At 39.8% G+C, this 15,209-nt stretch overlaps 1 protein-coding gene across 1 annotated transcript in view; it reads right to left on the bottom strand.

Moving 5' to 3' along the window:
* The window catches only part of LOC114798342 (contactin-4), a 52,611-nt gene that overhangs the window by 15,206 nt on the left and 22,196 nt on the right, over nucleotides 1–15,209 (bottom strand). The window contains 6 exon segments of the mRNA XM_074933651.1: nucleotides 475–604; nucleotides 3,834–3,973; nucleotides 6,429–6,613; nucleotides 6,686–6,788; nucleotides 6,955–7,158; nucleotides 10,141–10,236. Coding sequence (XP_074789752.1) covers nucleotides 475–604; nucleotides 3,834–3,973; nucleotides 6,429–6,613; nucleotides 6,686–6,788; nucleotides 6,955–7,158; nucleotides 10,141–10,236 — 858 coding nt within the window.

The raw sequence follows: 15,209 nt of genomic DNA on the forward strand, positions 1-15,209 counted from the left end.
TACAGCTATGCGGGATAAAAGGCCCGCTGCATGGAACGATGCCACGCCCTTATTATATGCAAAAACATGTATAAGGAGTCACATCTTTTAATCTCCAACTATGGGTATGACTATTAAACTTGTTGACAGTCTATCAGTCCCTCTTGCTGCCGAAGAAGTTTCTCCTCATTGTGAAAACATTTGGTTCCTTACATGGCATACATAATTAAATGCATCCTTTAATCATAAAAAAATAACTATTTTGATTAACAATACAGTACACAAGTATCACCATGGTAGCAGTGTATGTATTTATTTGGTTAATTGCTGGAGTAAAGTTACAATTGGTAGAACATGTCAAATTCCCACATACTCACAGAGATGACCAAAAATCCATTTGAATTTTTGATATTATAGTCAGAGGGCCACAAAAAAACACTGTTGGCACTGCACGTCACCATCATAATTGCTACTGGACAAAATAATCCTACTCACCTATCACTCTGAGTTCTGCGTTGCTGAAAACTCGTCCATATCTGTTTTCAGCCACACACTGGTACATTCCTGCATCGCCAAGGGTCAAGCTGGAGATAGTCAGAGCTCCATTCACCACCTGGACTCTGTCCTGTAAGAATATGGAAAGAGAAGATGTTAGTAATTTTGAGTAGGTGTAGATCAGATCTAAATCCTTCTGCCTAATGCTTATAACTGCAGTGTGCAGGCTCTTTAGTAACAGGAATTCACGCCATATCCCTGTAAATGTTGTAAACCTGCCCAACAATAAAAAAGCAAAAAGAGAGACAAGCATTCTGAAAGTGAAAAGGTGTTAAACACAGCATGTGGGGACGTTACCTTTATCAAAAGGGACTTCAATGGCACCTTGACAGTTTGGGATTTGAACCCCCAACTCCTTGATTATGAGTCTGCTTCCTTACCTGCTAGGCCACCACTGCAATTGTTTCTGACAGAAAAAGCTCAGCATTCATCTGTAAATGCAGACCATTTTTGTACAGCGTTTACAGTGTTTAATAATAAAAGTGCATGTATGAAGCACCTCACTGACATAATCCCAAAACAGCATGTAGGCTATCAAGTGGCAGAAGCTGCGGGGCAATTCTGATTTCGGCTTCTAGCACAGGCTACAAACAGCGGCATATATCAGCTTCATGGCCGTCATTAATAAGGGCTGACATTCCTCTAGCATCAGCGGTTCTTCACACCACTGGGGGGCGGGAAGCTTTTTATGCACCTTCTGCTGAATTACAGTGACAAACATCGTCAAGACCTGGAGGAAATCAGTCTACACCGTCATGGCAGATGTTAAAATGGTTAAAAAAAAAAAATTTAAACACGGTTGGAGCAGGAACGAAAGCTGTGACTGGGGCCTTGAGTGATATTTCCGAGGTGATTGTGACACGGCGAGCTGGTTACTGCTTTTGGCACCGGTCCAGGGTGTGAGCATAACAAAGCAAGGAGTCCCCACAGGTCCGGCGTAATGAGAAATAGCGAATGACACCCGCGTTCCCTTCTCCCTCTCTCTACACGGCTGACCTTTGGTCAGGAAATTGATTAAATGGTGTAGCAGTGGATGGTGACATTTGGAAAATGGTAACACCTGGGCTCATTAATACTCGACGCGTTGGTGCGATGCGCTTCGCTAACAGCACCCTGCTGAAAGCCTGTATGTAAATTTCCATTACGAGCGTTATTGTCATCCCTTGAAATCTCCACGTGGGCAGTAAGCGGTTGTGATGGTTACACATATTACTGGAAAACCTGTCTGCAATGCTCAAACATCCTGCAAATGAAATGACAGGATGCAAATATTACACTTTACGTGCTGAAGAGCTGCAGCCTTTGAAGATAAGAGGCCTAACTTGACCTTTCAACTTGTGGATTACAGTTAACACTCTCAGCAAAAAAACAAGATTTATCATGAGATTACTGTAATGAACGGATTACCGATTCAGGATCACATAAAAACGCAGTCATATCTGCACAGCTCAGCTCTCGATTAAACACAGATTAGCTAATTGTCTTTTCTAATGGTCTCCCGCCACTGTCAGTGGTGAAAGCCGGCACCGCCAGGGTAGCAAAATGATTCTCACACATTTAAAACACACATGCAGATGAGTCAAAATAGTTATAAATAATTATTTAATGAATATTAAATATACACCAGCTCCAGTTGTAAAACTGCCTGCCCGTCGACCCAAAAACAGAATTCAACTCAGCAGTAAAGGATGGACATCACAGATTGTGTTGAACTTGTCAATCAGACTTCATTAATTTTTAGACAATTATTAGTTGAACTCTAATGATACCTGGACACACAGACGCATGGCACAATAGAAGTTATAGGAATTAACAGTTTCTAATTTATTAACACAGTTGGATTACTATTGCAGTTACATGTACTGTATGTAAAATGCTACACATAAACCCAAATTAGATAAAGAGAAATAAAGAGGGAAAGAAAGACAAAGATCAAGGAGCAAACTCCAGAAAGGGCTCTTTCCCATATAAAGGAGATGTCTGAACACCTCCTTTATACAGGACATGTGGCTCCCAAAAATGTTGCCACAGACCAATCAGATTGTCCTTTGATGTTTTAGCTTTTTCCAGAGAGAACCCTTGATACAGGAATACAGTGTCCACCCACCTCAACATCATGGCACCTCAGGCCAAAATGATTAGCCCTCCTTATGAAATTAGACAACACTCTTCTCCATGAAAATGACCATTAACAATTTTGGAAACAAATACTCTGTAAATAACAATGTCCACTTATTTAAATTAGAATATTGTACTGATACACTAAACTCAAACAAGAAATGGGACATCCAAAATTATTAGCCCCTGGCCATTAATATTCAATAGTGTACCCCTTCTGAGCCACACCTGACACCAATCTCCTAGAGTAGTTCTTTACTAGGTTGGCACAGGTCTCTTGTTGGATTTTGGCCCATTCTTCCATTAAAAATGGTCCTAGCTGGTCCAAATTGCATAGTTTCCTAATATGGACATTCACTTTGATCACCTGCCACAGATTCTTAATAGGCTTGAGGTCTGAGCTCTGTGCAGGCCGCCTACAGGATCATGGTTTTGTTATCCTTGAAGACCTGTTGGACTAATTTTGATAAATGCTTTGGGTCTTGTTGGAAGCCTGGAAAACGAGCAGTGTGCATATTCTCCCTCAAAATTTTCCTTTTTCATCATGTGCACCCGAACAAGACTCCCTGTGCCTGAGGCTGCAAAACATCTCCACATCATGATACTCTCACCCCCATGTTTAACTGTGGTAACTGTATTCCTGGGGTTGAACACCTCTCACTTTCTTCACTAATCATAAGCAACATCCATGTTCCCAAACAGTTCAGGTTTAGTCTCATCAGACCAAAGCACGGACTTGCTTACAGAATTTGTCTTGCAACTATGCAACATACAACAGTTGTAGACACGGTGAATGGCTTGGAGATGGCAGTGTAGCCTTCCCATTCCCCCAACTTATGTTAGCCTATGTTATCTTGTGCGAGCTCCTGTGTGTGTCTGTGATGTGTTCTCTTGTTAACTTTTGGGCGTGTTTCCTACACGTCTGAGTTACCCCCTCTGGCCACCCCTTTTCTTTAGGTTGTTCTGATGTTGTTAGCTGTGATGATCATTGGTTCTGCTTGTTATCATACATAATTGTTATCAAAAATAATGTTGCATATTTTGTAACGCCTTGTGTATGTAACAATCCCTTCTTCTCTCCACACCCTTGTCACATTTCTTATACCCCTAGACTAAGGGACATGACACAACTGTTCCTTGAAAAAACAGCCCCCTGTATGTTAGTATTAGCCTCTTGTTACCTCCATTGGCTCCAGAGCTTCCCCATTCTTCAGCCATCGATATGAGGGCTTTGGCTTTCCACTGGCCTTGCATTCCCACACCACAGAGTCGTCAATGGGCTTCTGCAGGTCTTGTGGCTTCTCGGTCAGGTGAGGTGGGGCTGAATGTTAAAAGGATGAAAATAAATAAATGAATACAATCTTCAGCATTTTCCTGGGATCCATGTGGTCAGTAGTTGCCAATCGATAAATTGTTCTGATAAATTAGTGAGCCAACCATCCATTGAATGATCCTATTAATGGAAGAATAAGTCATTAATCAATCAACAGCTCATTAGAATCTGAAGGAACAGCAATAACACAGGATTCAATAGGACATTATATCCACAGTAAGACTTTCAAATCTTTCAGTCTAACAGTGTCTCTACCATCTATCACATTATATGCTATTGGCTGTCTATTGGCAGCAGTTTGTTGAAATTCATTATTGCAACTTGTTCTTATAAATGTAACAAGAATATATTTACAATTCATAATGCTCAGGTCTGCAGTATGCTTGAAGCTGATATGACAGTGATACTTGATATTTTCCCCAGTTACTTTAAAATCAATATAAAAGATGCTTGTTTAAAAGCATGACAAATCTATTTGTAAATGAACTGATTTTGAAGGGCAGTTGGAAGAGCCGTATGGTGGCAAAAAGTAGAGCTGCATTGCCAGCTGGCTAAAGAGTGATCAACAACAGATCCCTGTATTGATTCTTTTATGCTGCAACACATCTTATGGATTATGATGCCACGGTGCTCCTGTCTTGCGCTTGGGTCTCCTGTGTCACCTGTCATGCGTTTGTCGACATCTACAACACAGGAACAGGACCAGTGAAAGGTGTGGACCTGTTTGACCTTCTGGTAAGCGGATCTAGCAACAGCTGGAGTAACAGCACCCGCTCTGCTGCTCCAACACCCGGCATATAGCTAGGCTGGTTGGACTCCAATGGTGATAATGACAAGCCCTGGGAGGAGTTTTTGGGAGCTGGAAGAGGACAGTGATTTCTGTTTATTAAATGCATGTATTCTCCATGTCCTGTTTTTTGCCGCCTACTCACTCAATGGCATTACATGGATGGGCCACACGCTCCAAGTGAAGGCCCAGTCCACATGAGAAGTTTTTTTCTTTAAAATGGGAACATTTCTATCTGATCTGGCCTTGTGTCACATGGAGATGGTGTTTCAGAAGAATGATAATGTTTTTCTAAAACAGGTTCCAGAGTTAGTTTCTCCGTTCCACGTATCTGCACTGAGAGCAAAGCGGATTTTTTGTTTGTGAAAACGCTGACATATTAGCCCAACCTCCAACCTGACCTATAATGCAAAAGTATTACACTACAATATACAATAAACTGATGAACAATGTAATGCAATCCAGTAATGTAATCTTCAAACATAGCATGTCCTTCTGCATTTGCATTTATCAGACGCCCATATCGCAAGCAACTTACAATTAGTAGTTACAGGGACAGTCCCCCCCTGGAGACACTCAGGGTTAAGTGTCTTGCTCAGGGACACAATGGTAGGAAGTGGGGATTGAACTTGGACTTTGTGGTCGTCTGGTTCACAGGCAAATAAGACTCCTAACATACACACATTATTAAATAAACATTCTTTTCTTACTCAGACGAATTATGTTGAATTTTGTTTGAAGATGTGAAAACTTCCAGTGTGTCTGATGGAAATCACACTGAGAGGACGAATGCAGACAAGACATGGGTTAACACAATGGAACTAAATCAACATGTAGTCCGCTGCCTTTACTGCTAGGCCACCCACTGCCCCAAATTTTAGAAAAGAGATTTTTACTAGCACCATGTCAACACTACCAACTCTACCAACATACCAATAATGAGAGCAGTTTGCTGTTATTTTACATCTAAAGATCTAAACCATACACCATTTGCATTTACAGCATTTATTAGATGCCCTTATCCAGAGCGACTTACAATCAGTAGTTACAGGGAGCAACTTAGGGTTAAGTGTCTTGCTCAGGGACACAATGGTAGTAAGTGGGATTTGAACCTGGGTCTTCTGGTTCATACTCAAAACACTAGGCTACTACCACCACATTTGTTGTACTCCTGTGTAAAGGAGGAGACACAGCACTTACAGACTCCTGAATTAAAGTCTATGGGAAAAGTCTGTGATGAGGAACTGTAAGCGTATATCCCTTCCTTTCATATACAAAAGCCAAACCAGGAACATATTAAGCCAAATGTGTCAACCTGTGGTGAAGTCAACATGGTTTGCTCACCTACAGCATTGCAACTGAACTTGATGTACACTTGTATCATATCTGTAACCTGTAATATTTGTATTTTTCTGTATATACAATTTCTTCTATATTGTATATTTTTGTTGTTCTTTATACTTTTCTGCTGGAGCGGCACCATCGACTGGTATCATGTTCCTTGTGTGTGTTTACTCACATATTTGGCCAATAAATGTGATTCTGATTCGGCCTCCTTCTTAATCCATACTGTCTTAATTAACAAATGAAATATGTGAACAAAATTTTAAGTTACAACATAGCACAGATAACTCAAACACAATTAGACATATTTACCGTAGTAGGAAAGTTTTCCTTTGACTGTGTTTCTGCCCCTGGAGTTTTCAGCGACACACTCATACACTCCTGCATCATCCGGCTGGAAGTACGGGATCTCCAAGACGCCGCTTACTTTGCTCAGGTCCACTTTTCGGGAGAAAGGGCTGCCATCCAGTCTTCTCCAGCTAATTTTAGGCACAGGGCTGGTAACACATGGGTAATGATTTATAAAAAGTAAACACATATGAAAAAAAAGGTTGTAGAACTGGACTTACTTTCCCAGAGCAAAACATTCCAGCTTAATCGTCATTCCCTTTCCCATGGACACAACCTCAGGAAACTGAACTTCAATTTTTGGCTCATATTCACCCATAACACCTGCAGATAAACACAGGTTCCAAAAGCAATGCTCTAAAATCAGCTTTTGCAGAGGCATTATCAGAGATTTAATCACTTTATACCACCGTTCCGCTGAAAAAGGAAAGGTAATTGCATGCTGATGAAACACGGAACCGGTGGCAGTGGGAGCAGCAAAGTGATGCACCATCGGCGCGCAGCTCCAGTAGGGTGGGGGGACCCTGAACGCTGCTCTTGGTCACGGTGTTCGTCACCACACAGGTGTAGTTGCCAACATCTGAAGGCTCAACTTTAGCGATGTACAGGTTGCCGTTCTTCTGAGATACAAAGCGCTGAGTGTCCTGCTTCACAAATGAGGGGAACTCGTTGAAGATCCAGGAAAAGGTCAGCTCTGTCAGGAATAAAAAAAAAGGAATAAGATCAAAATCTATGGAATTCAAAAGAGGCATGAAGTCATTGCACAGGCGTGTTATTGGACTGTGTGTGTGTGTGTGTGTGTGTGTGTGTGTGTGCGTGTGTAAGTGTGTGTGTATATATATATATATATATATATATATATACACACACACACACACACACACACCCACCCACACACACGTACATACATACATACATACATACATACATACATATATATATATATATATATATTTTAGTCATCTGACCATGTAGACCTACTTCAGCTCGTTATTGTAAGTGTTATCATTGTTATTATTATTATTGTTATTAGGGGTCTGTTGGGCGTGGTGGTTTAACCTACGTACATATTTTATTGTAATTATTGTATATATAGTATTTAGTTGACATTTTTTCTCCCCTGGGTTACTTACAGCATCAACAGCACCCACGTCTCCAGCACCCTTGTTCCACCCAGACCCTACACCAGGGTGAGGTTTGTAACAATATGTTACCTTGACTTTGGATTTTTTTTTCATACAGAACTATTGTACATGAACATAACAAACTGTAGAACTACAGAACACAGTATATAGGACAGGATTCACAGTTGCACAAATTAAAAAGCGTTTATTTATGAAAAATCACCTGACAACTGGAAGCTTTTAACCAAAATACTCCACACTGGATCATAGCAGGAATAGAACATTCTGACACCAGCATGCATATTTGATGTCTGTTTTCATATCTGCACCATGAAATCAGAGGCACAGACAGGGATAAACAAAACCTGAAACAAAAAGGTTATATGTATTGATGTATTATTAATGTATTAAACTTCAATAACAAGGCACCTGTGTTCAAACTACACAAGCTTTAACTCAATTAAAGTTGCATTAAGAACTATATTTGATTATTTAAAATTGACATTTTAGGGGTGAGGTAAGAAAGCGGACTCATAACAGGAAGGTAATAGGTTTGAATCCCCTTGATCAAAGCACCGTCCCCACACACTGTTCCCCGGGCGCCTGTCATATCTGCCCACTGCTCAAGGACACATTACGTTGTGTCACCATGTTCTCTGCTGCAGTGGATCACAGTGACAATCACTTCACTTTCACTTAATAAAATACATAGTAAAAAAATTATGACTTCCACTGAGAACAAGGCAAGTGCTTGAGTGTGACACACAAGGAGAGAGATGCATAGTCAAGTGCATTCACTTGGTTTTAAGTATTTCATAAATGAATAAATGTAAGCTAAATGTAAAATCCATTTGTCTCCATACACAAATGAATACAATTACACACGCTCACCCGCTTTCAATGCATTTACTGTATATAGTGTGCACACACATATATTTCACAAAATGGTTCTCTCACTAATGGATGCCTGCATCCCTGCTAAAGTACATCCTTACTAGAAGAGGTTAAAAAAGAAAACTTTTGTCCGACTATTCAAATGTTGAAGCCTAGAAGCTTCACAGAGCAAGTGATTTCATCCTTCAGCAAAGCTAAAAAGTCTTGTTCCATTAAAGAAACAAGGTCAAGTGCATTAGGGCTGCGACTAAACACAATGAACGAGATACAAAGAGACCAGCCAGGGGACATGCAGACAGCAGATGAAGCAGGGGACCTGCAGTCACATGGATGAGAGAAGCACTTTCATTGACAGAGAATCTGTCTGATGACAAGTGACAGAGCAGATGAAAGGAGTCCAACATGACGAAGTGCTTTATCAACTGCGCCACTCACTTCTTATGACGAGGAAACCAACATTTCATAAAAAAAGAAACAGAAAAGAAAGCCTCCACACTTTTTCTTATGAACTTCCCAAGTTTTCCCAGTTGTGCTCATTTTTGCTGCATTTACATGGCTTCATTTTGCCTGTGCTGAATTGGGTTGACATCGCTCAGGACATCACACACTCTTTGCTTTTTTTTGTTTTTTTGCTGTGATGCATGTACCAGTGCTTGGTGTTTCCATGGCAAATTCCTCCAACATGGAGCCCAATAGATGGCTGTCATGAATATATTAAACAGAATCTTGATGTTTTGAAATGGACAGCACTTCAGAATGCTTGATTTGACCCATGCATGAATACAATTTCTGCAAGCATTCAGAACATATCCATGAACATCCGTGGTCAAACTCTTGTCTCTCCTCCTTTTAAAGATTGCTGTCAATCGAGAAGATATAGGAAGTAGGTCAGTGCAAACGCAGCCTGAGATTCCGCAGGAGCATCATCTCTGCTGAGATGACAGGAGCGCTTCAATCAGCACATTAAAGCAGCTCGTCCTCAGACCAGACGCTCGGCATCACTGCGATTCAGTTGGGAGGGGGACCGCTCCGCACCCAGCTCAGGACAAGTGTCAAAAGGGATTTCATGACGCCGCCTGATCAGCGGCTAGGTTCGTTTCACGGTGGCGGAGCACATCTGTCCCAACACCGCTGCCCACTAATCCTCCAGCATTCTGTTCTAAAGATCTCCAAAAGTTATATAACGGCACGCCATTTATATAATATGAATTTATATGCTTCTAAAGCCTCATTTGTTCCGTTTTATCAAATGCTGCCTAAAATGGTCTGATGGAAGCACTAAATACACAAATTCAGTAGAAGAGAAATGAACCATTTTCCTTTTTTTCAACGTTAATGGCAATTTGGCCTTTAAACGAATAAAATCGATGGCAAAGAACATGGGGAAATGTGTGTTTATCCTCCAGTGGGCATTTTGAGAGTGAGTCTAACCAAGGACAGTAATTGCTAGCCAGGAACACGCTGATGATTGACAAACAGGCACAACAGCTCCTCGAGGGGGGCGGGGACACGACGCCAGCTCAGGTGCTCCGACAGACGCGGGGCAGAAGGGCAAGGCAGGATAAACCACACTGAATGGCAGCCATTAAAGTAACGCAGACACTCACAGCCCATCTGGACGCGGACAGAATTAGCTGCACTGAAAAAATGTCTCTTACCTCCCATATGAGGCGGGGGGCTGCACAGCAAAACCACCGCCTGTCCTTCACGGACCCTCACCGGGTTTCTTCTCTGGGTCTTGAAGTTATCCAGGTCTGCAATCCAACACACACACAGGGTCACATTACCATCACCCAGATTCTAAACAGTGCAGCCATTCTAAGCAAATCTATTCATGTCTGTAAATGCAGGACGTGCTTGTGGGAATATGAGGTTGCAATTTCAAATTTGCCTCTCAAACACACAGAACCAAAGTCAAAGTTAATTAACATATATAGTGCTTTTTAAAGAAAATGAGAACAGTGCAAAATAAGTAGAAGACAAACATGTACATTTTTTTATGTTATTTGTGTTTGGAGATCCTCTGGCATTCCGCATTTCCTGTTTATCTCCAACATTAATGGGAATACAGACAGGAGAGGGCATGTTAGTATGAGTTGAAATTCTCCATGCTAAGGAATTTAAATTTAAATTAAAAAGAAATGTTAGCACAAGTGAGAGTCTGTGAGTGCCCCGCCCCTTTCCCCTCTCAGATTGGAGCCAGTTGCTTTAAAGCCCTGTCCTCTGAGAGGTGGGTGTCACTATGTTATTCTTGTTATTGTTCATGTGAATGTTAGAGAAAATAGTAAATTCTTTATTTGAGAAGTAAGCTGATGAACAATATTCAAGCAATAAAACTGTTTAATGTAAAAAAAAAATGATTTTTTTCTTTTGTAAATGTTTTCAATGTGATTTGTAAATTGGAGAATTCAGTAGTGAATGTGTAGAGGCTATTGTGTAAGGAATTCAGGGAATGTGAGAATATTCCATGTGGGGTTACGTTATTACGCTATTGAACTGCGTGTCTAATCAAGCCCTGAAATTGCAGCTTTATTTAACAGCTATTGTTGTGTGCTTTAATTTGTTTCGTGCCTATACACACCCACACACACACAGAATAAATCTTGTACTGTATGTATAAGGAATTTCAGCTATAAGTCATCCTCGAATGCCTTTAATTGCCCCAACAGTTATCAGTGAGTTTCAGAGCTACATGCACAGCTCTCATCATGGCAAACACCGCTGAGCTTTTATAAAGAGCATTTGAGGTTGAAATTACCTTTCTACAAAAAAATTTAATAAAAACAAATACATATGTGACAACTGAAGCATGGATTCCATGTACATCAGTCTTCTTCAGATAACAGGTTCAATATCTTCAACAGCAGTATAAACACCTGAGTTCAATGTGTGAACATTCTTACAATTCAATATCTCTCACAGAGCTAAAGTGCGGGACATTTATATGTTAAATATAAATATATTTCAAGCAAAATATGTTTGCAATGGTTTCAAAGCAGAAGAAGTTGCTCTCTGAAATGGGATTTCTGATTGGTTCTGCTTGAAGGGCAGATTTAAATGGAAAATTATGGGGTTCACTGAGTCAAGAGGGTTGTAGTTAGGGTCAGCCAATAAATGTGCCAGTGAGATAAGTCTATTAAGAACATGCCTTCATTGATTTCCAGAAGCATAAATCTGCTCTGGACAAGCTTTTACTCTTTGCATGTAAAGTTTAATATTCTGTATTTTCTTCTTGGTAACATATTTCTGTCTAAGTTGTTGCCCATTTAAAATATTAGACTTTTGGGAAATTTACTTGTTTAGTCACTGGGAAACTCATCTCTCATTTTAATATGTTACAATAAATGGTGATTTAAGTGGTGATTTATGGTTAATTTCATAACTTTGTTTGTCCCTTGTCCTGCTAGCTTGACCTAATGAACCAGCGTTGATAGGACATGTTCAACTAAGGCAGAATTAATACACGACCGTTTGAGTTTGTAGCCAGGGGTCGGCAACCATGCACTGATTTCATCCTTACACTGCATCTAATATAAATGTACTTTAGTTTTATTTAATTTTTTTATTTGAAGATTCTTGTGATCTTGTAACATTAAAATGCAATGAGTACATTTTTTTTGTTTTTCAAAATATGCATCACAAATGCCGTATATGCGTATAAGGCCTCACCCCACCAGAGGTGTTAATCAGGTCGTTCAATTAAATCTGGTGCCTATTGGCTAAGTAAACAGTTGTAAGCAATATTTCATGATTTGTGTATGTTGACATTAAGTTGATAAGTAAGTTATGTAGAGTTAGCATTGCGCTGATAAGTTAAGGTGACCAGATCACCTTTTTTCTGGGCTTTTAAACTTGGCTTCTACATGCATATTTGTGCTATTTAAAAAAAAACAGCTATCAATATTCACCTCCCTTGCCACACACGTGCAATCTTTGAAACTAGGTGACAACATAAATAGAATGTCGCATTCAGCCTATCAGCATGCTTTAATACCACCATCATATTTGGACTGGGTTCCAAACTCATTCAATAACGCTTCTCTGATGGTAAAAAAAACGGCAGACTTTTGTGCCACATACGGTTGTAATAACGAGCGGGGGAAAAAAAGTTAATCATATTTCATAAGTAAGACTTAAATTATCCTTGTGTATGTTATGAAATGTTTTGTTTGACAAATTATGTTATTCATGTTACAGACCACCCCATAGGCACAGATTCCGTACTGACACCTGTATATATTTCAGTCCATTGTCTAGAGTTCTTGACAAAATGCCTCTTTTTATGGACCTGCTCTGTCTATAGTTTGTCTATGTTAATCTTTCTTATTAAATATAAAAGAATTTCATAGTGACCTGCCTTTGGTCATCTCTTAAGGCAGAAAATGTTGACAGCATGTTTTTATTGCAAAAAATCCTTGGGCCTGTAGTATGTTTCTGTTCCTTGTAGTATGTGCCTTTTTACTTCATTTGTTTGCACTTTATCATTGTACTCTGCATTTGCTATTTATTAGCCCTTTAATTTTATTTATTACTTTTATTTTATTTGTAATTTTATTATTTATGAGTAATTTTTATTTGAGTAATTTTTATTTGAACCAGTGGGTTTAGGAACATTTAAAATTAACCAAGGAAGTAGTGGAAGTAGTGGAAAAAAACATAGACTGAGACAGATGCACTGCAACAAACACATGAGACAAAAACAGAGCCGGACTGCTGCAGGATTGATACGAGAGAGGAGAATGCTCTTTTAAAATTAATTCACATGCTGTCTGCTCCAGCATGCACAAAAATGAGGGACTGGCATGGTCTACACAGAGGCAGCAATAAGACCCGAGGAGTCAAGAACTCCTTCATGACGATCTAAGCTGAATATGTCACCAGTCATAAATGTCCAGGCAATTTCATCCTCAGTCCACTGGAAATGCACTGGAGTATCACTGATTATTATGAGAGTCTCTGTCTATGCTGCCAGCCATTCCTGTGGTGACTAGTGGTGTGTTTATGTGTGACTATAGCAGACGTTATGGCTGAAGAAATATGCTTAAAAAAAAAAAGATACAGGTTTAGATAGTTGAATGCCACACAAAATCATGATGCACAACAGTTCCATAAAAATTATACTATAAGTGAATGGTTGGTGTAATGGGTGAGAAAGTTGAAAGACTTTCTTGTCGTGAGTCATTTTAATACTTATGTGTGAAGTGAAAGTTAAAGTGATTGTGAAACACTACAGTACAGCACACGGTGCACACAACAAAATGTGTCCTCTGCTATTCACCCATCACCCTGAGTGAGCAGTGAGCAGCCATGACAGGCGCCAGGAGAGCAGTGTATGGGGACGGTCCTTTGCGGCTTGGGATTCCACCGACAACCTTCTGATCATGGGGCCGCTTCCTTAACCACTAGGCCATTACTACCCCGAGACATTTTTCATCACTGTGTGTTTGTGCTTAAATTAAACATCACCATTACACAGCACAAGCACCTTACCCACACTCCTAATCCAGTATATAATATCTGATAGAATACACCATCAGTTTTATGCTGTTGAATTCAGGCTGAATCTGAGAGATGACGTCTTCTGTGATGTATTTCTTTCATTCTTTTTTGGCCTTAATCCAATTCCTTTCACACAGAGTCACATATATATTATCTCAGAAGTTTCTGCAGCTCTAGCTCATGCAAGACTGACAGTTATAGGCCGTTGTGGTGTCACACATGAATTTGCACTCGTTCACTTGAAATGTGAAATCCCTGAGTGAACATGCCAAAGTCATTTCTAAGACTTCAAGCGAGGCGTGGCTTTTGAGTTGAGTGAGAACGCCTAGTGCTGTAACTGAAAAAGGATCAAGTCCAGTGCACGATAGTGGTGAAGTAATTACAAAGATAAAGCTAAAAAATCACTGAGACCAAGTGCTAATTATGGTTAATTAAACGACAGTACTTGAACTTGCTGATAAGGAATATCAAGCTCTTGTATTACAGCTGAAATAGACGCTTGTTTAGTAAAATGAGGTGTTTAATCTCCATTAGAGCAGCCCGAAGAGATTCACATTCATCTGTAGCTGTGTTTAACCAAACAGGCACCATATTCGCCCCCTGATTGCTTAGAATGACAGATGATTTATCTTAAAAATATAGATTTGTGCTATATGCCCTTTTGCTTGTGTATATTCCTTGTGCTCTGCTATAAGCCTACTGGCGAATAAGGTGCCAATCACAGATGGAATTTTTTGCTGGTTCAGTGGCTCAACAGAACAATGGGTAAAAGCTTGTTTCCCCTGTGTCTTAGGGATGGGCATTACAGAGTATTTCAGAAAATATTTGTATACTTTTCAAAAACTTTCTCTGGTGATACTCATATAAATAAATACATTTTTGGAATTAAACATGCTGGAACAAATCCCATAAACTTGCCTATTATGATTCTGGCATGAAAGAAACTGTGTAACAAGCATAAGCAACAAACCTAACAAGAAAATTTCAGAAGATATTTTAATGGGCCTGTCCAACCTGAGAAAAAGACATGACGAGAAGAGTCCGAAAAATGAGTGGTTTTGGTCAAACCATATGGAAGAAGGACAAAGGACCATAATCAGACCCAAAATTAGTGGGATTCAATGGAAAAGGGGGAAGCCAAAAAAATTATTTTGATGAAAGCAGGAGATTTTTTTAAATGCTAACAATACTAAAATTAGTATTCAATGCTAGCATAAAAAAATGTATT

Source organism: Denticeps clupeoides, chromosome 10 (assembly GCF_900700375.1).
Source record: "Denticeps clupeoides chromosome 10, fDenClu1.1, whole genome shotgun sequence".
NCBI lineage: Eukaryota > Metazoa > Chordata > Actinopteri > Clupeiformes > Denticipitidae > Denticeps > Denticeps clupeoides.